The sequence below is a fragment of the Eumetopias jubatus genome, unplaced genomic scaffold (assembly GCF_037043125.1).
Source record: "Eumetopias jubatus isolate StellerSeaLion01/CBP00866 unplaced genomic scaffold, mEumJub1_p1.0 scaffold_14, whole genome shotgun sequence".
In the NCBI taxonomy this organism is placed as follows: domain Eukaryota; kingdom Metazoa; phylum Chordata; class Mammalia; order Carnivora; family Otariidae; genus Eumetopias; species Eumetopias jubatus.
The window spans coordinates 10,052,573-10,079,480 of record NW_028274820.1 but is presented as its reverse complement, the minus strand read 5'-3'; the positions used below and the strand labels follow the sequence as shown (position 1 = coordinate 10,079,480).

At 40.2% G+C, this 26,908-nt stretch overlaps 1 protein-coding gene across 2 annotated transcripts in view; it reads left to right on the top strand.

The window, feature by feature from the left end:
* The first annotated feature begins 1,157 nt into the window (after positions 1-1,157).
* STK17A (serine/threonine kinase 17a) overlaps positions 1,158-26,908 on the top strand; it is a 40,518-nt gene continuing 14,767 nt past the window's right edge. Inside the window, exons 1-3 of one of the 2 annotated variants that reach the window (XM_028108916.2) lie at positions 1,158-1,501; positions 12,821-13,033; positions 24,457-24,601. In XM_028108916.2, coding sequence (XP_027964717.2) covers positions 1,296-1,501; positions 12,821-13,033; positions 24,457-24,601 — 564 coding nt within the window. In that variant the 5' untranslated portion in view covers positions 1,158-1,295. The remainder of the gene's footprint in view (positions 1,502-12,820; positions 13,034-24,456; positions 24,602-26,908) is intronic. The other variant, XM_028108915.2, reaches the window with a different exon arrangement.

Genomic DNA, 26,908 nt, shown 5'->3' with positions numbered 1-26,908 from the left:
AATATTACTCAGCCCTAATAAAGAATGAAATGTAGCCATTTTCAATAACATGGATGGACCTAGAGGGTATTATGTTAAGTGAAATAGGTCAGAGAAAGACAAATACCATATAATTTCATTTATATATGGAATCTAAAAAAAAAAAAAAACCAAAACATAAACAGCCTTATAGATACAGAGAACAAACAGGTGGTTACCAGAGACGAGGTAGGCGGGGTGTGTGCGTGTGTGTGTGTGTGTGTGTGCAAAACAGGTGTAGGGGAATAAGAGGCACTAAGTTCTACTTATAAAATAAATAAGACATGAGGATGTAATGTACAACATAGGGAATAGAGTGAATAGTACTGTAATAACTTCGTATAGTGATAGATGGCAACTAGACCTATGGTGCTGATCATTTCATAATGTATAAAAATATAGGTACTATCTTGTATACCTGAAACTAATACAATATTGTGTGTCAATTGTAATTCAATTAAGAAAAGACCAGATGAGGGGGTGGAGGGAGAAGGTATGTGGGAAATCTCTGTACCTTTCACGTAGTTTTGCTGTGAACCTAAAATTTCTCTAAAATAAAAAATTCTATTTAAAAATAACCTAATATTAAAAAAAAAAAAAGCCAGACGAGAGCACCACGTTAAACACAGAGAAGACTACAGACGTATAATACTGCCTATCGCATAGGGCTAGAGTGAGGGGTTAATGATATTTATCCAACTTCTGCTTCCAGATTTCCTCCCAGGGTACGAAGGAACCAGGTGCCGTGGTCAACTCCCCCGTGCTGTCCAGAAGCCGGGATAGAGTCTCATTACCCCTCCCCACACGCCCAAGGTAAAGCTCCAGCTGGCAACTCTTCTGCCTTTCACTGACGGAGGGATCAAGTTTTGGAGCACTCGGATGCTCAACAGGTGTGTAAATGACTGAGGCCAGGCGCCTGCGGCTTTTCCTCTCCCAGAGGCCGGGGCGGCCCCCCCAGGCTGCACTCTCTCCCTCTCGGCTGCAGAGGGAGCACGGGAGGTACCCTGCGCTCCCGACGCCGAGCGAGGGAGCGAGGGAGCGAGGGTGGGGGTGGCTAGGGGCGGGACGGGGTAGGGCCAGGGAGTGGGCGGGACGGGGCGGGGCCAGGGAGTGGGGCGGGGCGCCGGGAGTCCGCGCGCCGCGGTTTAAGCGCGCGGAGGGGGAGAGCGGGCTCCCGGAGGCTCTTGGAGCCGCGCGAGCCAGCCGCAGGTGGGGCAGTTAGCCGCCCGCAGCTGGGAGCGAGCGGAGCGGCCGGAAAGGAAGCGTGCCTGTACACCATGATCCCCCTGGAGAAGCCCGGCAGCTGCGGCTCGCCCTCGGCCGCCGCCTCCGGGTCGGGCCGGGCGGGCAGGAGTCTGGGCGCGCCGCGCCGGCCGCCGCCCCCACCTCAGGCCCGCGGGCTGCTGACGGAGATCCGCACGGCCGTGCGCACCGAGCCTTTCCAGGACGGCTACAGCCTGAGCCCGGGCCGAGAGCTGGGCAGGTGAGGAGGGCGGGGCACCGGCGGCCGATTAGTGCCGGAGGCGGGCGGGCGGGCGGGCGGGCGCGGTGGGGGTGGCGGGGCCGGGGCCGATAGCGCGCGCGGTGACTTGGCACAAACTTGGGTGCGGGTGGCGATCGGGGCGGTCGAGTGGCACCAGCCAGCCCTCCGCGCGCCGAGGCTTGTTCCCCAAGCCGGCGAGGCGCTCCCCGGCGTGTGGCTTTCACTTGGTAGCGGGTGTGAGAAAGTCTCCAGCGGCGGGTTCCCGAGACCGTAAGGCCCTTTCGGCCTCGGAGGTGTTTTACGCGGCAGGGTAGCGAGAGGGGCGTGTGAGCCACCCTGCGTGTGAGTCCGAGGGAAACCCGGAGCTGTAGAGTCAGCTTTGCCCTTCAGCTCGTGTGTGCGCTCCGTCTCCTTCTGTGGCTGTAAGAAAGGATAACATCAGGCGTGACAGCTTCCGTTGCACCAGCCGACTTCATTTTCAGTTTCTTGGTTTTGTGCGATTTTCGTTCTAAAATATTTAGGTCTTTGTGGCTTACGTTCAGATTAGTTTCATTCATAGGCTCTTGGCCCTTGCTTCGCTCTTTTTACTCTGCTGTAAGCTGGCCCTTGTCCCCTCCTCCCCACGCCTCTCTGCATTGGGTCTCTTTGTAAAACTGCAAACGGCAAAGGCCGTTCGGGTCCTTTACAGTTAGTATGTTGAAGAGGGGTGGTAGGGTGAAAGGGGTTGGGGGACTGACTCCCTTTTTCCTTACGAACAGTTTGGAGAAGTTGTCAGAAGCCCCGGTTTTGGAGTCGGACCCGAGCTCATAACCCCGGCCTGCTTGCTCTGTGTGCCCTTGAGTGGGCGTCTTAGACTCCCCAGCCCCATGTTTCTCACCTATAAGATCAGTATAACGACAGTACCTACCTATCTCCTGGGGGTGTTGTGCAGATGAGACGCCTGCAAAGCACATGCTACAGGTCCTGGCACATAGCATTCAGTAAAGGTTAGCTGTTGTTGCGAACATTTGTTATGGTTGCAAAATAGCACCATGTTGGAATGGGGAAAGGGCCTGACAGTCATGACTGCCTTCATCTGGGGTCTTGGGAAAGGACGGTCTTGTAACACTGGTTACAAACAATATTAAAAATGCTCTCTGTATATTAAGCTGGCTTTTAGAAATAGGGGTTGGTTTTTTTGTTTGTTTATTTTTGGGAGGGGAATCTACCTTAAACATGTCATACTTCAAATGTTAACCGAAGGAAAAATATCTTTCAGAACAAGATACACTTCACTATAGTGGGCGCTAATTAACTGGATCTGTACACACTTTACATATGACCAAGAAGGCCTAGAGAGCTACTGACTCAGCTAGGTATTCTAATTCATCGAAATTCCAGACATTCTGCAGTAGCCCTGATCGCTTGGAAAAGGAAAACTAAGACTTTCTGTTATTTGGTTGTCTGGCTTCATTCCACAAAAGGAAAACTGGTATTACAAAGCTGAAATATCTTCAGGTGGCAAGCACTGTCTTGTAGAGTTTATAATAGTAATGGTTTAATCTGAAAAAATTGATTTATACCCTACCAGGTGTTGATACTAATTCCACCAGGAATGTTCCTTTCAATTCTTGTTTTTATCTATTACAAAATTCACTTGCCTATAGGTATTTGTTTTATCTTTTACATATATATTACATATATTTATATGCTTACATAAATTTGCTTACAAAAGTAATAATTCCTGAAGCAGCAGAACAATGCAATTAGATAGCTACTTGATGTAAGAGCCTAAAACTGAAAAACAAAATTAATGTATTTCTTTCTTTTTGGTTCCTTTTTTTGGGGGGAGGGTCACGGAGAAGTTTAATGCAGTGGTGAAGACCACGGGCTTTGGAGTCAGGCTGTGGCTGAATCTTAGCTCTTTACTTACTAGTTATGTGTACTTGAGTAACTTACCTAACCATTTATTGCCTCATACTTGTGGAGAGAATTAAAGAGAACACATGTATAGCATGAAGGCTCTGCCTTTCTTAGGCGGAGCACGCAAAAAATTTAATTCCTTCTTTAACAATAAATGTTCTTTCACGTGTAACCAGAAAGCAAAAATAAGAAAATCTGCACAACCTTATGCTTCTATCTGTGGGAAAAGTGATGAAATCTCATGGCAAAACACACAGGAACTATTTAGAACTCTCAGGAAGCAAAAGTTCTGTTTGTGTTATTAGCAGTCTTTGTTGAAGGTTTATAAATTTTGCCTGTATATTATGGTTCTGACGTAGTAGTTTATTCATAACCTTTTCTGTAATAAGAACGTTGTCTTTTTTTCCAACTATGAACTGTGGTTGCATTTCTGATATAACTAATTGATCTCATTCTGTTAGAGAATTTACAAAATTACCTATGTTACATTTAATGATGTAGGAAAAACAGAAGATCGATTTGTTATATTCTATGGCCTTTCATTTAGTCAGAAATGTTGAAGAGGTGTGAAGAGCTAACTGTTAAAACGAAGGAACTGAGTTGTTTCAGAAGTTACCATTATTTTATCTTACGGAAAATGAAAGCTTTCAGTGAAATGGTTGAAGAGAATTTTTGAAATGGCCAATTTTGGTTCTATAGTAACGACAGGATGTGAGGTTGATTATTTTTAAGAAATGTCATGTCATATTCTTTCATGTCTCCAGCAGGTCCATAGCAACTTAAATGTGGGTAAATATGTGATGTAAAATTTTCTTTTGCCTGAAGCTTGACTTGTTATTCCTAAAGCTTGTTACCTTTCTTCGAGTCAGGATAAGTGCCAGTGTAAACCACATTAATGATTATAGGTACAGGAGACATGACCTTGGGTTCTGAGAATTTTTTCATAATGTTGATTTCCCTTGAGTTTGAAAGTACAAGAACAAAAATCTTTCTAGAAATTTAAAATAATACTAATTTCACATTGAGTGATTTGCCTTACATGTGTTTTCATTATCCAGTACTCAACTTTTAACATTTTTTAATGCATTTATAAATTTTATCTTAAGAAAAAAGGGATTTTAAAGCCAAAAGAGTATCTTTTGTTTGCTAAATTATTACGTGCTGATAGTTGGATTTCCCTATGAGACAAAAAAATATGAATTCTCTGCTGAATGAGTATTTCATAAATACTTTACAGTTATACAAGTGCTTTCCACATGTATTATTTAATTCTCCTCAAATGCATGTTTGGGGAGTCCCATTTTCTTTCTCTCTCTCTCTCTCTCTTTTTTTTAAAGATTTTATTTATGTATTGAGAGAGAGAGCTCAAGCAGGGGGAGCTGCAGAGGGAGAGGAAGAAGCAGGCTCCCAGCTTCTCAGGGAGCTGGACATGAGGCTCAATCCCAAGACCCTGGGATCCTGACCTGAGCCTAAGGCAGACACTTAACTGACTGAGCCACCCAGGTGGCCCTGGGAAGTCCCACTTTCAATGAGAAAACCAAGACAGAGATTGATTGAGTCTTAGGCTAAGACTGCTGAGCTGGAACTCTTTGAAATCCCTTCTATCATATAAGTCAGATATTTCTCAAAGAATAACCTGCAGCCTGTCTTGTAGCTGAAGCAATCTCTCATAGAGGAATTGCCGAGAGGACGTGAGTTCCATGTTGGGACAAACCCAGTGAAACTTCTGTGTCATATAGTTCCCTCTTCAGTTGGGCCTTTTGGTAGTTAGGGATGTTGTATCTCTTTCTCTTCGGAGCAGTTGAGAGTAGCAGGAACAAGGAAGGATTTTTATCAGACAGTAAGAGAATGTTCAAGCTGAAGGAGGGCAGGTGTATTTCAGGAACTGTGTGTTCTTTACCTGGACCCATGGCTGTAAATAATGGCTTCAGGTTTTTGTACCTTACAACTACTTCAGCATGTGTCATAAATTGTAATTCATAGTCTCTTTGGAAATTAAGACCCTTCTGGGGCATGTGGCTGGCTCAGACGGTTGAGCTGTTGACGCTTGATTTCCACTCAGGTCATGATCGCAGGGTCTTGAGATCCAGTCCTGCATAGGGCGCTATGCTCAGTGGGGAGTCTGCTTGAGGATTCTCTCTCCCCTTCCTCTGCCCACCCCCCTGGCCCCCCACCCTCTCTCTCATATAAATAAATCTAAATAAATAAATACATACATAAGACCCTTGGTAAGTAATATTGTCCATGTAGAAATTGTCTTGTTTTAGGATGGATATTATTTAAGATTTCTTTGAAGAGTATTTACCAACAGTTGTGTGTAATCTGGTATTTTTGGATTAAAAAAAATTGGCTATGTTTGTGGTTCAGCAACAGGGTTACTTACGAAGTCCTAAGACCAGTACTTCATTGAGTCAACTGTTTTAATTTTGAAAAGTTGGGACTTAAAATGTTAAAATTAAAATCTTAGTTTAAAATATACATAAACTTGGTGTGCCTAGGTGGCTCAGTCACTTAAGTGTCTGCCTTTGGCTCAGGTCATGATCCCAGGGTCCTGGGATGGAGCCCTGCATCAGGCTGTCCACTCAGCGGGGAGTCTACATCACCCTCTCCCTCTGCCCCTCCCCCCATTTGTGAGCACGCCCACATGCGTGCACACGGTCTCTCAAAATCTTTAAAAAAAAATAAAATACAATAGCTTCTCAACCTTTTGGCTAAGATCAAGTATAAAAAAATAAAATACATAAACTTAAGGATTTAATGAATTTCAGCCTCTTTATAAAGCTATATGTAACAAAATTTTATAAAATCGGATTATTGAACCAAGTGCGTTAGAAAGCCAAGTAGCTATAGCCATTGATTCACTTATTCAGGTGAAGAAGAAGGAACTACATATATTGAGGGAAATTTTGCATCAAGTAGAGAGTTCAAGTTAGACCACCTTCAAAACTCCTCTGTTCTAGGATTCTTTTTTACAAATTACTGTCATTATCATAGATCTGAAGTTTGTGCCTCAAACAATAAAAATAGCTACTGATTACTGATCATTTGCTGAATGCCATACACTGTAGAGATGTAATTTTGTTTAGTATTTACTATCTTCTTACAAGGTTAAGTGCCGTCAACCTAATCTTACAGATGAGGAATTCAGGCTCAGAAAGGTTGAGTGAATTGCCTAAGATTATGCAGTTACTAGGCAGAATTCAAAATAGTCTGTCTTTTAAAGCCCTGCCTGTTCTTGTCACTCATGCTGATAGCTGATCTGATGGACTTACTGATTTTTACACTTAGGGTCAACAGATATTTTGGGTTTTGCTGTTTTCCTTTCAGAGGTAAGAAGACAGGTAAAATCTGTTCTAGGTCTTTCTTGAATGGAAGGTCTTATATTTAAGAGCGCTCCAGTGCTCTTAAGTAAATGTTATAAGCACATAAGGCACTTTGCTAGGATCTGGCAGTTATTCTCAAATGTAACAAATCAGTCACTACTCCCTTTATCAACAAGGTGACATGTCACATGGGAAAGTTTTATGGGGAAAATAACATTTGAGCTGAGCCTTAAGGAATGGATGGAATTTCAGTAGTAGTGAGGAAAGATACTCCTCTAGCCATTGGCAATAATACAAATAAGCACAGTGGCCAAAAAATTCAGGGAAAGAGTGAATAGCAAGTAGTCCGATGTGGTTAAAATATTAAACTTCAGGGCGCCTGGGTGGCTCAGTTGGTTAAGCGACTGCCTTCGGCTCAGGTCATGATCCCGGAGTCCCGGGCTCGAGCCGCACATCAGGCTCCCTGCTGAGCAGGGAGTCCGCTTCTCCCTCTGACCCTCTCCCCTCTCATGCTCTCTCTCTGTCTCATTCTCTCTCTCAAATAAATAAATAAAATCTTTAAAAAAAATATTAAACTTCATGAGGTTAAGTTGCCATAGAACTTTTACTTACTAGAATAACAGGAACAGGTGTATATATTCAGGGTGCTTATCTGATGTCCTTTTTGAGCACCTGCCATGTGCAGGGCACTGTGGGGATACAAAGATGGGTGATCAGTGAGGGCTCGCTAGGGAACTCATGGCCTAGCTAGGGAGACAGGCATAGTGCAACAAATTGTACTATGTCAGGCCAATTTAAGTAATGCAGTACATGTATAAACCCATCCAAACCTGTTACCATTCTTAGACTCAGTCTGTCCGTTGATGGTGCCGCATTCATCCAGGGAAACAAGTCATCCTGTGCTTCCACTTTTCCCTTTTCCCCTCATCTCTGCCTAAAATGCCATCTGCCAGGAGTGCTAATGAACCTTGACCCTCTGTTAAATGCATCATCTTTTCCTAGCCTCTACACTGCTGTTTTGGTTGAGACCCACTACCCTGAATTATTTTATAGGTTTCCCTAGTTTCTAGTTAACATTTTACAATATACTCTTCATAACATTATCAGAATTATCTTTTAAAAACAATTATTTTAAAAATTCTAACAAGTACCCGTTTTTACCCTGAGAAAGCCCAAACTCCTTAGCATGTCATACTTCTTAAAGATGCTCACCACACCTTCCTAAGCTTTATAAGTTAGGCCTTGGCAATGCGAAGATGACTAAAATCTAGTCTTTGTTCTTAGGAGGCTTGGACTGGTGGGTCTAACTCAGCTGTCCTTCCTCTTATTATTTGTTGGTATATCTTACTTTCCCACCGCTCTGCAAAGTATTATCATTGAGTAGTTCTGACTCCCCAAAACTGTTTAATGCAGACCTGAGTTGTCAGTTTAGTGTGTAATAGTGAACTATAGATTTTTGTGAAAGGGATGAAGAGCTCAGAAAATGGTAATAACTGTGTAGTCCAGGAAGAATTTTAGCTAAATCGGTAAAGAAAGTAGATGTGAAACAAACATCTTATGCCCTTTGAACGTCATCAGCCTCAAGTCTGTATATTAACTGTGGTTTTATGCTTTTTCCTAAGTAACCTAAAATTCAGGGTTTAGATACAGTCATGATTTTTGCCATGAAGCTGTGGTAAAACATGCATATTGGAATCCTTGTGGGGTGTGGAATTTAGACACTTTGATGAAGTGATTCTTAATGTGTTCACTAGGACTCGGCACCTTGAATACTGAATCTCACATTTCTGTGTACTCTGTTGCTCTACAGAAGGAACGGTTTCAGAAATCTCTTTTTATCTCCTTTGGAGTCTTCCTTGAGTAGTTTCAAAAGTTCTCCTACCATTGCACCAGTCATTTAGTGATGAAGGCAAGACAAGTTTCCTCAAAACCGTCATGATCTGCTGTTTTTGCTGTCAGTTTCAGTATCAGAATGATGGACGACTTTCTTCCTTGTGGGATAATGCAGGGGTTGACAAACTGCTGCTGGCCACCTATTTTTGTAAGGCTCATGAGCTATATAGAATGATTTTTGTATTTTTAAATGGTTGAAAAAAATCAGAAGAGTAATATTTAATAACATGGAAATTATATGAAATTCATATTTCAGTGTCCATAAAATTTTGTTTTTTTTTAAACCCAGATCCACCCATTCATTTACCTTTTGTCTATGCTTTCATTGTACAAAGCAGGCTTGCCTAGTGGCGACAGAGACCAGCAAGACCAAAAATATTTGCTATCTGCCCCTCTTCAGAGAAGTTTGCTGACTCCCAATATAGTGCATGACAGGGTGGAAAGAAAAAAATAAACCTAAAACTGTGAGGAGTGCTTCCACAAAAACAAAGGTGGTATTAAGAGCAGTCATTGGTGTGGGTGGAGAGCCATGGGAATTGTGCTGGTGACCCTAAGAAATGGTGGTATGGCCCCAGATGTTGAATTAAGTATGGGGCTCTTTCCTGTATTTGCCTCTGGTTCCTGAATTTAGCAATAGCTTTTCTGTAACAAGGGCTCCCAGAGTTTGTAGGTTTGCCATGTATATGAATCCCTTTCTCTTTTGAGTCATTTGTCTTCCCATCTATTCAAAAATATGCATTCAGGCCAGATATTAAGTAGTATTTTACTTAGTGCACAGTACTGTATTGCCTGGAACATTAGGTGTGTGAACAGTAAACATTTGTGTGTTTGATGGGGGAATATTTTGAAAGCAGTTCAATGGAATCATTTCTAATTTACCAGGAACATGCTTGCTGTCAATTAGGTATGTTGGTCAGTTTTTTATAAATGAAACTTCCTCTTTTTTTCTATTCTTTTGAAACTTCTGACATATTAATAATTTGATTCTTTTATTTTTTTAAAAAAGATTTTATTTATTTGAGAGAAAGAGCAAGCAAAAGTGGGGGGCAGAGGGTGAGGGAGAAGCAGACTCCCCGCTGAGCAGGGAGCCCAAAGTGGGGCTTGATCCCAGGACCCTGAGATCATGACCTGAGCTGAAGGCAGATGCTTAACTGACTGAGCCACCCAGGCGCCCCTGATTCTTTTAATATCTATGATTTTTTTCTCAGAAGAACCCAATGGTCATTACGAACCTTTTAAAACTTGATGGAAATGTTAGTCTAATGATTTTTTGGGGTAAAATAAAAGGCATTAGTCTGTGATGAATAGGTTTATGATTTAATCCCTCTAAGCATCTATAGAAGTCTTTCACATTTTTGTGAACAAGAACGTTGACCTGAACAAGGGTGCTGTTAGGTAGATTGTTACTTATGTGAGCAACTATGTTCACAGATATGCCTAAGGATATATCCTTTAACATTTTTATTGGTGTGGTTACAAAAGTATAGAGTGCATGAAAAATATATTTGTGGTTAACAGTAGCTAGGAAGGAAGAATTCGTACTCAAAATGACATTAGTAATCTAGAATGCTGGGTCCGAACCTAAAAATTAAAATGTAACAGAACATGAAAGCCTTGCCTTTAATTTTTAAAAACATTTTAAAAATTGGGGCACCTGGATGACTCAGTTGGTTAAGTGTGCAACTCTTGGTTTCTGCTCAGGTCGTGATCTCAGGGCGGTGCGATTGAGCATGGTGTAGCACTCTGTGCTCAGTATGGAGTCTGCTTGGGATTCTCTCTCCCTCTCCCCCCGCCCCCTCCCTGTGCACTCTCTTCTCTTTCTCTCCCAAATAAGTCTTTAAAAACCAAACAAAAACCGTATTTTAAAAATATGAGGATGCTGGCTTGAAAAAATTCAAAAGGAAAAAGATCTAGGTGGTTTATTTACCAGCTCAATATGAAATATGAAAAACCTGTCAGGTTTTTTTTAAAGCAAATATTAGGTTGTATTGTACCAAGATCAACAAAATAATAATGATGTAACCCTTTGATCTGATTATACTTGGGGGAGTTGCTTCAGATTTGGTTGACACATCTTATCAGCAGGTCTGATGAGCTGTAATAATGAGAAAGTGTTCAAAACCTTTATGGGGATGAGGAATGATTTAAATTGGAAAAAGGAGGGGCACCTGGGTGGCTCAGTCGGTTAAGCGTCTGCCTTTGGCTCAGGTCATGATCCCGGGGTCCTGGGTCCTGCCCCTCCCCCCACCCCACTTGTACTTTCTCTCTCCCTCTCTCTCAAATAAATAAAATCTTGAAAAAAAAAAAATGGGACGAGGGAGTGGCAGTTAACAGATCCTTAGCTTCGGTCAATACCCGATAGATTGGTATTTGGAAGAGAAGGGTCTTTCTTTGTGTACTGCTCAGTAAAAGGCCCAGACTTAACAACCCTTCATTTTAGGCCTGTAATGAAAATCTTATTAAAATAATATACACCCAGACGATCCAGCAATTGCACTACTGGGTATTTACCCCAAATATACAAATGTAGTGTTCCGAAGGGGTACGTGCACCCCAGTGTTTATAGCAGCAATGTCCACAATAGCCAAACTGTGGGAAGAGCCAAGATGTCCATCGACAGATGAATGGATAAAGAAGATGTGGTATATATATACGATGGAATATTATGTAGCCATCAAAAGGAATGAAATCTTGCCATTTGCAACGACGTGGATGGAACTGGAGGGTATTATGCTGAGCGAAATAAGTCAGTCAAAGACATGTATCATATGACCTCACTGATATGAGGAATTCTTAATCTCAGGAAACAAACTGAGTGTTGCTGGAGTGGTGGGGGGTGGGAGGGAGGGGGTGGCTGGGTGATAGACATTGGGGAGGGTGTGTGCTATGGTGAGTGCTGTGAACTGTGTAAGACTGTTGAATCACAGATCTGTACCTCTGAAACAAATAATGCAATATATGTTAAGAAAAAAAAAAAAAGAAGAAGATAGCAGGAGGGGAAGAATGAAGGGGAGTAAGTCAGAGGGGGAGATGAACCATGAGAGACGATGGACTCTGAGAAACAAACTGAGGGTTCTAGAGGGGAGGGGGTTGGGGGGATGGGTTAGCCTGGTGGTGGGTATTAAAGAGGGCACGTTCTGCGTGGAGCACTGGGTGTTATGCACAAACAATGAATCATGGAACACTACATCAAAAACTAATGATGTCATGTATGGTGATTAACATAACATAATAATAAAAAAAAAATAATAATATGCACCCAGGAGTGGAAGAGACAGCCTCAGAGTTTGAAAGAAGACACTGACATTGGCATTTGGCATTAGGTATTAAAAAAACCTGTGATTTCTAAGCTGCCTTCCAACTTAAAGATTGGGTATTTTTGTGTGATGACTATCACAAATTAATGATTTGTTTGATTAATAATATTTCATTTAGCACTTATGTGGCAAGTCCCATGTTAAGCAATTGGTATGTATTATATACTTGAGCTCTCACACAACCCTGTGAAGTGGATTCTGGTGTGTCCTCTTTTACAGATAATGAGGAAGATGAGATTTAAAAAGGTTAAATGAATTGCCCAAGTGAGCTGCAGAACTATTTGTGGGATTCAAACTCACATCTAATTCTAGAGCTCATAGCCTTAATTTGCTTAGTTTGTTATACGGACTCCCCTGTGACTCACTTATTAGTTTAATAACATGATAGTGTAGTGTATCAAAATAATGCTTGTTGTATCTGTCTTTATAGGAAAACTAGATTTTTCCAGCTGATGCTGTAGTTGAAATATATAAATGAGATCCCTAATTTTTATAGTTTTGAAAGGCGATACAGTTTTAGAGTCAATTCAGTTCTTTTAGGAATTCTGATAACCAGTTTCTCTTAACAAGTCAAACGCCTTTTTTCAAAATTTAAATCATTCTTGTGTATAAATGTGTAAAAAAATAGCTTATGTATAACTGCAAAAAATACTGACTTTAATACTTGGTTATTCTCTATTCAGAAGGAATTTTGCAGGTTTACCAGTTACATTTTATTTGATTAGAGATGTACCTATTAAATTCCTTAGTGAGAGTGCTGCATTTGTGATTGAATTATGGTCTAAATTTGAATATCCACTGATGAATATTTGGAAATTGTATTAAAATTTACCATTTCTAGAAAGTTGTCAAGTTTAACAGTGAATGTTTTTGTTTAATTCTAGGGGGAAATTTGCAGTGGTGAGGAAATGTATAAAGAAAGATTCTGGAAAAGAATTCGCAGCAAAGTTCATGAGAAAAAGAAGAAAAGGTCAAGATTGTCGGATGGAAATAATTCATGAGATTGCAGTTCTTGAACTAGCACAGGACAATCCATGGGTCATTAATTTACATGAAGTCTATGAAACTCCATCAGAAATGATCTTAGTCCTGGAATAGTAAGTATTGTTTTCCTTAGATAAAGTTTGTTTGATAGTCCACACTTTATAGGATGCTAGTCATCTGTGGTATGTGTTGCAGCCTGGCTCTGGAAATCTGAAGATTTTCCAGAACTTTTTCATGTGTTTCTCTTTAATTTGGAAAATACCAGATTAATAAGAATGCATGTATATTAGATTTTTTATTTTCATTCTTTAATGAAATTCTTCTGATTGTAAAGTTCTCTTATGTTCTTATTAGAGGCATTCTTCAGAAAGTAAGTGATAACGCGGTGATATTAAAATAAGAGACATGTTACAATCCCTTACATGTTCATATAGTCTGAGTTAATAATCTCCTTTCTTTCAGAAACAATTGTTTTGATTCATACCATGTTTTCATTTGAGTTAAGTAGAGACTGTATAGGAAACAGCTTTGGAAAATGAAGTTTCTTCTTCTTAAGAAATCCTATTTTCCTCCAGTGGAGGGCAGCTCCAAAGAGTTGTACAAAATGGACAGTTTTTCTAGGAAGGAGGGTGTGGCCAAAAGCTATTAGCAAAAGAAAAGAAAGGATTGTTTCAGGCAAGATCACCTTCCCTTGTGGGAAGGGCAGGGGGTCTTATTAGGTGGATTACCTCATCTTCTTTTGGGGGCATGGATAGGGCCCATGTGAGATTCCTCACTGATGTTGGTCAGAAATTTTCTGACTGACTGGTTAAGACTTAGACTTCTGGGGGCGCTTGGAACTGCAGTTAGCGTAGGTAGTAAGCCCCAGTTTGGGGATTTGGTCTAAGTGATACCATTTTGGGCCTGTGCTTTTCTTTTTAACAGATATGAAGATTTATTCCACATAGACATACATACATATAAATGGCCTATATGTACATGAAAAATACTGATTCTTATGATTTTTATAATGTAAATTTGAAAATATGTTTTCAGTTTCCCCTTATAAGAGTGGCAAAAATCATAAAGAAAAAGTGATATTCATGGGTTGAACCATCCGATTTATACTACAGGTGGGAGTATTCATTGGTGCAACTTTCCTGGAGGACAGACTGGAGTTATGTATCAAAAATTAAAAAAAAAAACAAAACAAAAAAACAAAACCCACAACACTCTTTAATCCAGCAATTTCACTTACATATTTTTTCACAAGGCAGTAATCGGGCAGTTGGGCAAAGATGTGTTAGAAAATATTTAGTGAGGTTTTTTTTTTTAATGTAGCAAAAAAGAAATAACCTAATTGTTTTATAGAAAGGGGTTGGTTGGTTAAGTAAGTGGTAATGTCACAAAGTGAATTACTGTGCGGTCATTTAAAAAAAAGCTAAGGTGGATCTAAATGTTTCAACATAGATTTTTTTTTAATATTGTTAAAAAGAAAAGTTAAATGTGTGTAATATTGTTTTTAAAAAATTTAAAAATTTATAGAAAGCAAATTCTGGATGGCTAATTCTGGATGTTCATAAATTTTAATTCCGTAATTTCACTTCTAGGAATCCCTTCTAAAGGAATTATAAAATGTGAACGGTGAGAAGTACAAAAGTGTTTCACACAGGGTATTTTTAATTATAATCGGAAAAATATTAAAAATGATGGGACGGGTAACAAATGTAGTATATGTGGATCATACCTGAATAAAGTTGTTTTCTAACTTAAAAAAAAAAAAAGCTGGTTTAGGAATCTCGTATATAAATGCCCTGCCTACCTAGGTTTTGGGTTTCCAGTTTGTTTTGGAGAGGATCAAGGCAGAACTGGCAGTTGATTCTAGAAAAGACTTTGTGAAGTATTATTCTCTGACCAGATTCCTCGCCTGTTCTCACCAAACCTGCTCTTCAGCCTTTAATCCTGAGCTCTTCTCAGGTCCCCCGTCTTTCAGCCAGCCCCTGCCTTTTTTCTTTCCCGGGATTCCCTTTCTTCTTCGGGAGTTGGTTCGGCTGAGCTCTCGCCAGCACCTCGCCTTATTTCCTCCTTCCTCCTCGTCTTCCTCGGCAGGTCCTTCTGCCAGTTTGGAACCCCAGCCTGTGCCGCCTCCTGCACACTCGGGGGAAGACCTGTGTCATCTTTGACCTGCTTTCCTGTCGTTGGGTCCTTCTTTACCTAATCTCTCATTCTTTTAATGTGTCGTCCCCACTCCCCTCCTCCCCCGCCAGAATCTACTAGAAACTTTCAACGCACTGCCTGCATCGCCACTTCCCGTCGTTTCTCAGCTGCCTACCAGCAGGCGCCCTCCATCAGCATCCCGCACCCCTTCCCTTCTGTTCGAAGTTTCCGCTGCTTAACTCTGAGGCTGAGACCTTAACTTGGGCTCTTTAATTCTCTTCCTTCCTCTTCTAGGGCCATTGTTTTGTCTTTAAATCAGTTCACTGACCTCTGTCAGCTTTGCAGCCCCTCTTCCAAGGCGGTTCTTTTCCCTTGTCTTCCCGTGTTGCTCTGTCTCTTACCCTCAAATTCCTTTTCCTCAGCTTGGACTGTCTTTAAACCACGGTCCTGGCTTGCTCTTTCCGTTACTGCTGACTTTTTAAAGGAGCAGGCTGAATTTACAGCTTTCCTCACCTTCTAGTCCGTTCTGTGCTTCGCCGTTACTCTTCATTCCGCTGCCCCTGCTCTTCTCAAACCCTGTTTGCCAAAATCTGTCTCCTTTTTTTAGTGTTCACTCCACTTCTTACTCTCTCTAAACACTTTATTATACCCTCTTTCTTGAAATGATGTTCTTTCTTGGCTTTCAGGGTCCTCTTTTTTTTGTTTTTTAAATCTGTCACAGCCTATTACCCTGCTACTGTATGAACACAAGTGCTCCCCAGAGCTCATCAGTGTTGTTTTTGTGATATATTTATGTTCTCTACATTTACTCTGATAACAATCTATGTCTGTGGCTTCAGCTATTATTTACATGTGATTTTTTCCAAATCTTTGTCTCCAACCTTGGACCTTCTAAGTTCTGACTGCCTACTGCATATCTCTGTATCCAGCCGTACATCATTATCAATTCAGGATCAGTATGTGTGCACTCCTGCATTGCCCTGATAACGCCTGTTTTTCTCTTGTTGCCCATTTCCATTGTGATCCCCATTGATTTCAGAGCTCAGGCTAGAAACCTTGACTCTACCCTCGTTTCACTTACCTCCTTTAAAAGCGCGTATATAATAAATTACCACGTCTTCCACTTAAGCCTCAGCCCTGCATCCCTTTTTCTTGGTCCTTGCTGTTTCTTCTCCGTTTGGGTCCTCATTATCTCTCCCATGGACTCTCAGTAGCTTCTGGGCTGATCACACTGGCTTCAATTCTGGGGTGTTCCACAAGCTTCTGTTGGGTAACTAAGACATAGATGTGGTGATATTATTCCCTTGCTTAGAAATCTTTGGTGGCTTCTGTTGATTCAGTGATCAAGCTTTTAGAACCACACATCAATATGATTTGGCTAAAAATGTGTTCTACTTTTTGTTTGAAGGGAAGGTCTTAGAAATACATTTTTAGATATCGAGATATCAAAATTCTTGGCCACATCCATAGATTGTTGTTAGGGAAACAGGCAGGTTTATGTTCACTGTGTCACTAATGCATTTCACATACACTTAAGTGTCCTCCATATGCACTAGGTGCTAACAGGTGCTGGTGGTATGAAAGTAAAAACAGCATAGCCTCTTCCCTCCAGGTGCTACAGGTTTAGTGAAGGAGAGAAAAATGATTGCAGCAGTGTTGGTGTTTTACTAGAAATGCTTGCTAGTTGCTGTGGGAACACAAGGTATAATATTCTTGTTAAGAATTTACTGTGTGCCAGGCACTATGCTAAGTCTTTCAGCCAGCTTTGTATAAATTATCTATATGCTTTATATACATTATTTGTTTTATTTTTAAAATTTTTTTCCAGCTTTATTGAGATATAGTTGACATAAAACACTTTGTAAGTTGGAGGTGTAGAATATATTGATTTGATTCCCTTATGTATTGTGTAATGATTACCACCAGAGCATTAGCTACCACCTGCATCAGGTCATATAATTACTTTGTGTATGTGTGTGTGTGTGTGGTAAGAACATTTAAGATTTACTCTCTTAGCAACTTTCAAGTATATAATACAGTGTCATTAACTATCACCTCTGTGCTGTACATTAAATCTCCAGAACTTACTTGTCTTGTAACTGGAAGTTTGTACCCTTTGACCAATATCTCTCCTTTTCCTCCACCTCCCCACCCACTGGTAACCACCATTCTAGTCTCCCTTGCTAGGAGCTTTGCTTTTTTAGATTCCACATGTAGTGGAATATGTTTTCTATGGCTGAATAATATCCCATTATATGTATAACATCTTCTTCATTCTTCCATTCATCCATTCATGGACGCTTAGGTGTTTTCATGCCTTGGCTATTGTGATTAATGCTTCAGTGAACATGGGAGTGTAAACTTTTTGAGATTGTTTTTATTTCTTTTGTATATATACCAGAAGTGGGATTGCTAGATCATATGGAAGTTCTGTTCTTAATTCTTTGATGGACTCCATACTGTTTTCTTTTCTTTTTTTTTTAAAAGATTTTATTTATTTGATAGAGCGAGAGAGCAAAACCAGGGAGCAATAGAAGGAGAGGGAAAAGCAGGCTCCCCACTGAGCAGGGAGCCCCATGCAGGACTCTGTCCCAGGACCCTGGGATCATGACCTGAGCCAAAGGCAGACGCTTACCGGACTGAGCCACCCAGGCGCCCCCATACTCTTTTCCGTACTGGCTGCACCAGTTTACATCCCACTAGCAGTGCCCAAGGATTCCCTTTTCTCCACATCTTTGCCAACACTTGTCTCTTTTTGATGATAACCATCCTAACAGGTATGAGATGATACCCAATTGTGGCTTTGATTTGCCTTTCCCTGATGATTAGCGATGTTGAGAACCTCTTCAATGCACCTGTTGGCCATTTATATGTCTTCTTTGGGAAAATGGTCTGTTGAGTTTCTCAACCCATTTTTTAATCAGATTGGTTGCATGAGTTCTTTATATACTTGGGATATTAAGCCCTTATCAGATACATGATTTGCAAATATTTTCTCCCATTCCATAGGTTGATTTTCATTTTGTTGATGGATCTTTGCTGAGCAGAAGCTTTTTAATTTGATGTAGCCCCACTTGTTTATTTTTGCTTTTGTTGTCAAACCAAGAAAATTGCCAAGACTGATGTCAAGGAGCTTACAGCTTATGTTTTCTCCTGGGATTTTTATAGTTCAGGTCTTATATTCAAATCTTTAGTCTACTTTGAGTTGACTTTTGTGTATGATGTAAGATAAGGGTCCTGTTTCATTCTTTTGCATGTAGCTATCCAGTTTTTTAAAAAAACATTTATTGGAGAGACTGCCCTTTCCCCATTGTATATTCTTGGCTCCTTTCTCATAAATCAGTTGGCCATCTATGCATAGTTTTATTTCTGGGATTTCTATTTCTGTTCCATTGATCTATCTCTTTTTTAATTTGAATTGATCTGTTTTTATGCTGATACCATACTGTTTTTATTGCTGCAGCTCTGATACACACACATACACACACACACAGTTTTTTCTACAAGAAATTTTTTGTAATTGGGGTAAAATTGGTATATAACATTATGTAAGCTTCAGGTATACAACATAATTTAACATCTGTGTGTACTACTAAAGTGATCACCACTTAAAGTCCAGTTACCATCCATCTCCATATAATTGCCCCCCTTCACCCATTTTGCCCACCTCTCTTCCCACTTCCCCTCTGGTTACCACCAGTATGTTCTCTGTATCTATGAATTTTGTTTTGTTTGTTCATTTGTTTTGTTTTTTTTAGATTCCACATATGAGTGAAATTATATGGTATTTGTCATTTCACTTAGCATAATACCTTCAGGGTCTATCTGGGTTGTCACAAATGGCAAGATTTCATTCTTTTCAATAGTTGAATAGTACTTTGTAATTTTTTCTGAAATCGGAAGTATATTTTGAAATCCAGATTTGTTGTTTCTCAAGATGGCCTTTGTTATTCAGGGTCTTTTGTGGTTCTGTGCAAATTTTAGGATTTTTTTTTTTCCCTGTGTCTCTGAAAAATGCCATTGGAATTTTGATATGAATTGTCTTGAATCTATAGATTACTTTGAATAGTATGGACTATTCAACAGTATTAATTCTTCCAACCCAGGAGCATGGTATATCTTTCTATTTACTTGTGTCTTCTTTGATTTCTTTCATCAGTGTCTTATATGGTTTTCATTGTATAGATCTTTCACTTTCTGGGTTAAATTTATTCCGAAGTATTTTATTCTTTCTGATGCCATTGAAAATGGGATTGTTTTCTTAATTTCTCTTTCTGAAAGTTCATTGTTAGTGTATAAAAACAGTGGTTTTGGTACATTGCTTTTGTATCCTGCAACTTTACTGATTTTGTTTATTTGTAAATTTTAGAACAAGATTTTATATGAGAAAAAATTTCAGAGGAGTAAGCAACCTAAGGTCACACTGCAAATAGCAGAGCCAGGATTCAGTCTGGGAGTGTGTGATTCCAGAGCTTTTAGCCATGAGTTGTGCTGCTTTAATGCTACCTGGGAGGGAAGGAGTGCTTCTGGAGAAAGAGACATTTAGCATTACATACCCATTATTGCCTCACCTAGGGTATTGCAGATTGTTCTGACCTCATCTCTTGCTTTTCTGTCTGACTTCTGTCTCCTCTCCTGCTCATCCTTTTCCAGCCTCACCATGCATTTTAGACACACTCTCTTTTCTTTTTTTTTTTTAAAGATTTTATTTATTTATTTGAGAGAGAGAGAGAATGAGAGATAGAAAGCACGAGAGGGAAGAGCGTCGGAGGGAGAAGCAGACTCCCTGCCGAGCAGGGAGCCCGATGCGGGACTCGATCCCGGGACTCCAGGATCATGACCTGAGCCGAAGGCAGTCGCTTAACCAACTGAGCCACCCAGGCGCCCCACACTCTCTTTTCTAAGCACTTAAAGATATCATTGCATTGTCGTTTGCCTTGCGTTGTTTATGACAAGAAGTCTGCATTGATTCTTGGTTCCCTTATAAATGTGTCTATAAATTATTCATAAAATAAATAAAAAGACAGTAATTCAGTAATTTGAGCATAATGTGCCTTGGTTTTCTTTGTGTTTATCCTGCTTGGGGCTTCCTTTGAGCTACTTGATTGGATCTTTGGGGTTACAGTTATCAGATTTGGGAATTTTTCAGCCATTATTTAAAAAAATATTTGTCTGCCCCCACCTGTCTTCTCTTGTTCCTTCAATTACAGTCTGTTAAACTGCTTGATATTGTCACTCAGGTCCCGGGGGTCCTATTGTTTTTTTTTGTTTTCCCCTCTCTAAAGATTGAATTGCTACGCCTTAAAATTCTGTTGCTATGTCTTAAAATTCACTGATTCTTGTGCAATGCTATAAAGCCCATCCAGTGCAGTTTTCATTTTAGATACTTTATTTTTTATCTCTAGAAGTTCCATTTGGTCCTTTTTCATACCCCTCGTCTCTCTCATTATATTCATATTTTACTTTAAATCCTTGAGCATATTTATAATACCTTATCTGCCAATTCCATTATCTCTGTTTTTTCTGGGTCTGTTTTTATTGTTTTCCTGTAAGCTGTGGATTGTAATTTGTGGCATTTTCAGATGTCTAGTAATTTTTGGAATGATGCCATACGTTTAGGATGTCACAGTGTTGAGTGGATTTTATGGTCTTCCATTGAAGAATGATGACATTCGTTTGGGCCGTCAGTTAAATTATTTGGGAATCCCCTTTGTTAGGGCAGTTCACGGGCTATTTAATCTTACTCCTGAGGTGTGGCCCTCCTGGGGCAGAGGGGGCGGGGTGGGGGAGCTGCTGACTGCCTAAGTGGTTCACATGATTTTTCTACTTTAACTGGACAAAATTCAGATATCTTATTCTGTTCTCTGTGAATGCTAAGAATTGTTCAGCTTCTAATTTCCCAGCAGTTCTTTGCTTGGCCTTACAGAGTTTTACCCTTGTGCTTGCCCCTGTTAGTGTTGGGTCTAAGCCTTCAGGATACAGCTAAGCACATGTCCGGAGATCCTTCTCTGTGTAGCTCACTCCTCTGCAAATCCAACTTCATTACCTGTGTCAGACTCCTGGTCTGTGTCCTCAGTTTAGCAAAGCCGCCGTATTCTGCTTGGGCTTCTCCGCCCTCCTGTACCACGGTCCATAAATTACTTCCAAGTAGGAAGACAGAGAGAGTAGGGCTCAACGTGTTTGTGTCCCTCTTATAAGGGATCATGGTCCAAACTGCCTGTGTTCTCATGTCTGAAAATAGTTGGCTCTTACACTTTGCTCGTTTTCTAGTTGTTTACGGCTAGAGGGTAAGTTCTGTGCCATTTGGCTGAAAGGGGAAGTAGGTACTTAACCTTTAGTGAGTCATATCATGTATTTTTGACACCGTCCTGCTTGCTTGTGTCCACTATTGCCTGGGATGTTCTCTTAACCATTCCATCTAGTGGATTCCTATTCCTACTACAAGTCTCAGAATAAATGTCATTTTTCTAAGCTTTTTTTTTCTCCTTTCCAATGAATTGCTCAGTTGCTGAATTATCAAATCACTTGATATAGCATTTTACACCCATATATATTTATGCATATGCATTCTTTAAAATGTGTTTCCTGAAGTTATAAGCCTTGTTTATTTATTTATTTGTTTGTTTATTTATTTTAAAGATTTTATTTATTTATGTGTCAGACAGAGAGCAAGAGCACACACAAGCAGGGGGAGTGGCAGGCAGAGGGAGAAGCAGGCTCCCTGCTGAGCAAGGAGCCCTGTGCAGGACCCTGGGATCATGACCTGAGCCGAAGGCAGACGCTTAACCAACTGAGCCACCCAAGGCGTCTCGATACTTATTTATAATTTATCTTTCTATCCATAGCACATTGCACAAGGACCTAACACAGTCGGTTGGTATTTGTTAATTTTGAAGAGTGAGGGAGGAAAGATCTGAACTGAGCCTTGAAGCAGGTAGAAATGGATATGCTAGTTTCGATAGAAAAAGGAATGTTTGGTGTCAGAGGTTGGGGGCCAAGATCTAGCCAAGGTGCAGGCAGCTGGGGAAACACAGTTGCTCGTGGCCTGCAAACATCATGTACATGGCTCTGCATAATGTTGATCAAAAGATTCTTACCTCTTAACTTTCTAAGGGCCACCAGAACATTGAAATGAAAAGTTCTTAGTATGTTTTATAAAAATAGTTGCTGTGTAAAATTTTTTGTGAAAAGTTCTTGAATTGATGTTTTTATAAATGTAATTCATAATAAAGTTTATTTCTCAGTTTCTGGGTAATTTTAAAGTAGTGGAAAATAAGCACTACTAACGTAAATATACCATAATATAACTGTGGAAGCCTTGCTGTAGTTAAAAGATAGGGCACAACAAAACTTGTAGCATTTCTCTGGCTTCTGTGTGTGAAGTGGTTGGTAATATTCTTATACTTCCTGTTAACCATACTTGACAGGTGTTTTTAAATGTTGCAGATTGTTCTTTAGGATAATTGTGTTTAGTTCCACTCATTAATATGACAGTTAATGGGGTCAAGCTTACACTTAAGCAGACCTAAACTGGGATGATTGCACATTGTATCAGAGGGTGTGCAAGTCTTGCTGGTCACTGAAGGCTAGGCTAGCCTTTACAGCTTCTTTAATAGTCTCATTTGAAATACATCCTTGGAAATTTTCAGAAAACTGTAGTTTTATACTTTGTATTCTGTGCCTATGTAAACTACTTAAATTGTTGGGAAAACAAAGGAAACCCTTACGTTAGAGCAAGGGTGGGTACACCTTATAGTGGAAAGAAGTAACAATAAATTGCTCTTAAAGTTGCTCTTAAAGGTAAAGAAATCTTCTCACTTATGTAAATTGACCTTTATTGAATTTTATTGTGAATGGTTAGTAATGAGCTGAGAGACATTGCTGGGAGACTTTTTCAACCAAGATAACAGTTCTTTGTTTTAGTTGAGGAACATGGACGGTTCTGAGTTGTAACTGGCAAATTGTGGTGTGTGCGTGCAGAGGGCCGTATGTTACGTCCTGGTGTATCTCTAGCTGCTTGGGACCGAGTTGACCCAGCTCGTACTGACTTTTGCTTTAGGTCATCAAATCCATATAAACAGTATATGGTACTGGCAGGCTGCAGTTAATTTACTCTGTAATTATGTTGTGAATGTTCACCATTTCTTTTCTCATGACTTGTATATTACTTTAACCGTGCCTGAATATGTGATGGGCATTTTACAGTTAAATACATAAAAATGATTTTAATGCTTTCATATTTGTTTCTTAATACTATAATCAAAATACAATAAAAAATCAGTTGTATAGGTTTAGCCAAAATGAAAACCTTATCAGCCAATGAATTATTTGCTTTCACTTTCATCACCTGCAACTGTTCAGCTAAACTTAAATGTGTTCTTATCTAATTTTGGAGACAAATTGTCTTTCTTTATATGGGCAGAATTTGGAAATGGGTTGCTTAACAGAAAAGGAAGGAAAAAAAGAACTAAATTATCATACTGAGAGGAAATTAATAAGTAGCTCTGGTCTGAGAGCAGCATGGCTGTTTGGAGTTATATATTTCATATCAATTTTGTAACAACTTTATGAAAGCAACCCAGTCTTTTCTTTTTTTTTTAAACACATAAAGGAAATTTTGAGATATGACATGAGCTGTCATTTATGGTATGAACCAAGTGTTTAAGTACGGACTTTCTGCCAAAGAGGTAAAAATTTTTAAATGTTGATTATTTTTTTTCCTCTTATTGGCAAAATTATTTGGAGGAAAACAAACAAACGGCGATGCTTTGCCCAGAGGTTGGAAGAAAGTGTAAATCAGTATTGCACTTTTGGTGAGGATAGGCTCTTTTTATTAAAATTTTAAATGCACATTCCCTTCACTCCAGCTGGTTCGTTCTAGGTGTCTACACTTGGGAGCTCTTGGCACATGAACAAACATGTGAGAAACTGTAATGTGCCTTCTCATCACAACATTGTTTATAATTGTGAATAATTAGGAAGAAAGTAAATGTCCTTCAAAGGGGTTTTGTTTCTCCCTCTCCTCCCTGCTCATGCGCTCTCTCTCTCTCTTTCGTTATCTCTCTGTCTTTTAAATAAATAAATAAAATCTTAAAAAGAGAAATTTTCACTTGAAAGTATGTTAATATATTTTACTATTAAAGTTTAATTCTTGAAGTTCTTAAAGTGATGTTTTTATTTAGCTTTGGAGATGTTAGTCTTACCTCATATTAGAAGCTTCATATTTTTATTTAAAAAAGAAATGGATTTAGGCAAGTAGACAGACATTTACACACACTCAAATTATAGTTTATCTAAGTAAAGATACTTAATGTGTAAAATACTAAGAACAAAAAAAGGCTAAATATTTTTAATGAGCCCTTTTCCTTTATAATTAAAGTGTGCTTCTGTCCTTCTCTAGTGCTGCTGGGGGTGAAATCTTTGACCAGTGTGTTGCAGACAGAGAAGAAGCCTTTAAAGAAAAAGATGTTCAAAGACTCATGAGGCAGATATTAGAAGGTGTCCACTTTTTACATGCTCATGATGTAGTTCATCTTGATTTGAAGGTAAGATCTGAATTACTTTACAGTGTTGAGATGGCTAGAGAATGACCCTCCAGGTATAAAGTATTTAACAGTAATTAATTCAAACATTTAAAACACAAGCTTGTGTGTTTTATTAGGTCATATGGAAATAAAGGTTGAGTCTATTCTTAGCCTCTTGCCAGTTAGTTTTATCAAGGAGGTAAAGTACCTGTGTGTACATAGAAAGGTAAATAATAATGCATTGCCCCAAAAAATGAAGCTTAGAGGATATTGGTAGGATAGGTGAACTCTTCCTGAGAAGAGACAGGGTTTAAGCTAGACCTTAAAAAATTAGGATTTAGATAGAGAAAATACAGGAATGTAGAAAACAGAAGATAAAATTCTATCACAAGAGTTAGGAAAACTTGTTGGGCAAACGTAAATGGAATAGCGTCCCTGGAACTGAGAGAGGAAATAGGAGACACAACTGAGAAAAGGCCGGATTCCTGGGGTTTCGAACGTCATGAAGAGGGAGATGACTTTTTAGTAGGAATATCTGAAAAACAGTGTCGTAGAAAATTCGGCAGGCAGCAGTAAATAAAATAGAGAACTAAAGAGATTCAAGTCAGGTAGATACAGAATTTAAAATTATCAAAGAAGGAAAGGGAGGAGGGAAGAAACAATACACAAAGGGCAGCCTGTCAGTGACGATGCTTTCAAGTAATCAGAATGCTGGCTGAAAGTCGGGGGAGCAAGAAAGGAAATCTTACTGGCTGAAAAGTCCCGGTATAATTCTAACTTGAGGTATGACACAGTTCACTGATCCACATATTACAAGTGGCTGGTTCTTCTTCAGTCCCTAGCTCTGCCTTCTCAAAATGGCAAGAAGATGGTAAGTTAGATGCCGCCATTTTAGCCTTGGAATTGTCCAGAGATGCAGCCGGAAAGCGCCAGGTTCTACTTATTAGCTCTTTCAGAAGTCCTGAGACTCACTCTCACCAAACCAACTTCGATTGGTCCGGAACTAAGAAGTGTGCGGGGGGGGGCGGGGAATGGTGCAGGGTTCTGACTGGCCAGGCCAGCATGACCAGCGTCATTTGCTCCAACCCTGGAGGGGTAAATTCCTTCTCCCATCCCAGTTGTTTTTTGGACCAAGAGTGGGGAAGGGTTGGATTCTCAGACCAGTTCAGTTTCTAGAAGAACAGGGGGTGGGTGAGTGCTCAGGAGACAGTGAATGCCCACGACAGGTATCCTTAGCAGATTCCTTCAGGCATCTGGGGGAGAGGAGTGTAAGATCCCTGTTGATGGTTGCTTCCATATCGAGTCCAGGTATGGCTGTAGGGAAAGGACACACTCCTCAAGGAACACACCAGTGACTCCGGTTCTTTATCAGCCAGAGGAGATAGGGTTAAGAAGGAAGGTAACCTGAGGAGACTAGACCCCTGGACCCACAAAAGGCTTTCCTCTCCTGGACTTCCGCAGCTTCGTTTTACTCAGCATCTGCCAATCTATCTGGACTCCTGCTGTAGTTTGCCTTCTGGCAGAAAGGCACACTCATGGCAGTGGCTCTCTGGCTGTGACAGGTATCAGGATCACCAGGAGAGGCTTGTTAAAGCAAATGCTAGGCCCCAGTTCCAGAGTTTCTGATTTCACAGTAGGGCCGTGGAAGACTGGTACTGGGGGTCCAGGCACCATTTTGAGAACTGCTGCAGTCAGCCACGCTGGGACACCCAATAGATAGCCCACAGCATATGAGGCCCTAACCCTCCACGTTATGGTCTTAGGAGGGGGAGAGCCCTGAGAAGCAAATAGACTTAGATGAGGTCATGAAGGTGGAGCCCCCATGATGGGATCAGTGAAGAGACAGCAGAGGAAGAGGAAGAGACAGCAGAGCTCCCTTTCTCACTGCCATGTGAAGATACAGCAAGAAGGTGGCTCTCTATAAGACAGGAAGAGAGCCCTCGCTAAGAATCAGATAATCTGCTGTCACCTTGATCTTGGACTTCCCAACCTCCAGATCTAAGAGCAATAAATGTCAGTTGCTTAAGCCACACAGTTTATGGAATTTTGTTATAGCAGGCCAAGCAGACTGAGACCCGCAGGAGACTATGTTTCACATAATAAAGGTTTATTTTATTTAAAAGAAAAAAAAAAAGACATCCCACAGCATAAATAGCAGTGTTTAATCTTCACTGCCTGAAGGAACACTCTCAGGGAACTGTGTACAAAGAGTGTACAGTGTGTACTCCGGAGGTTGACTTCTAAAGTAACCTTGATAAAATTCCATCTAAAATAAGATAGAAGGGCCATAGATATTCCTTCAAATACTAGTTTCCTACAGAAAAATAC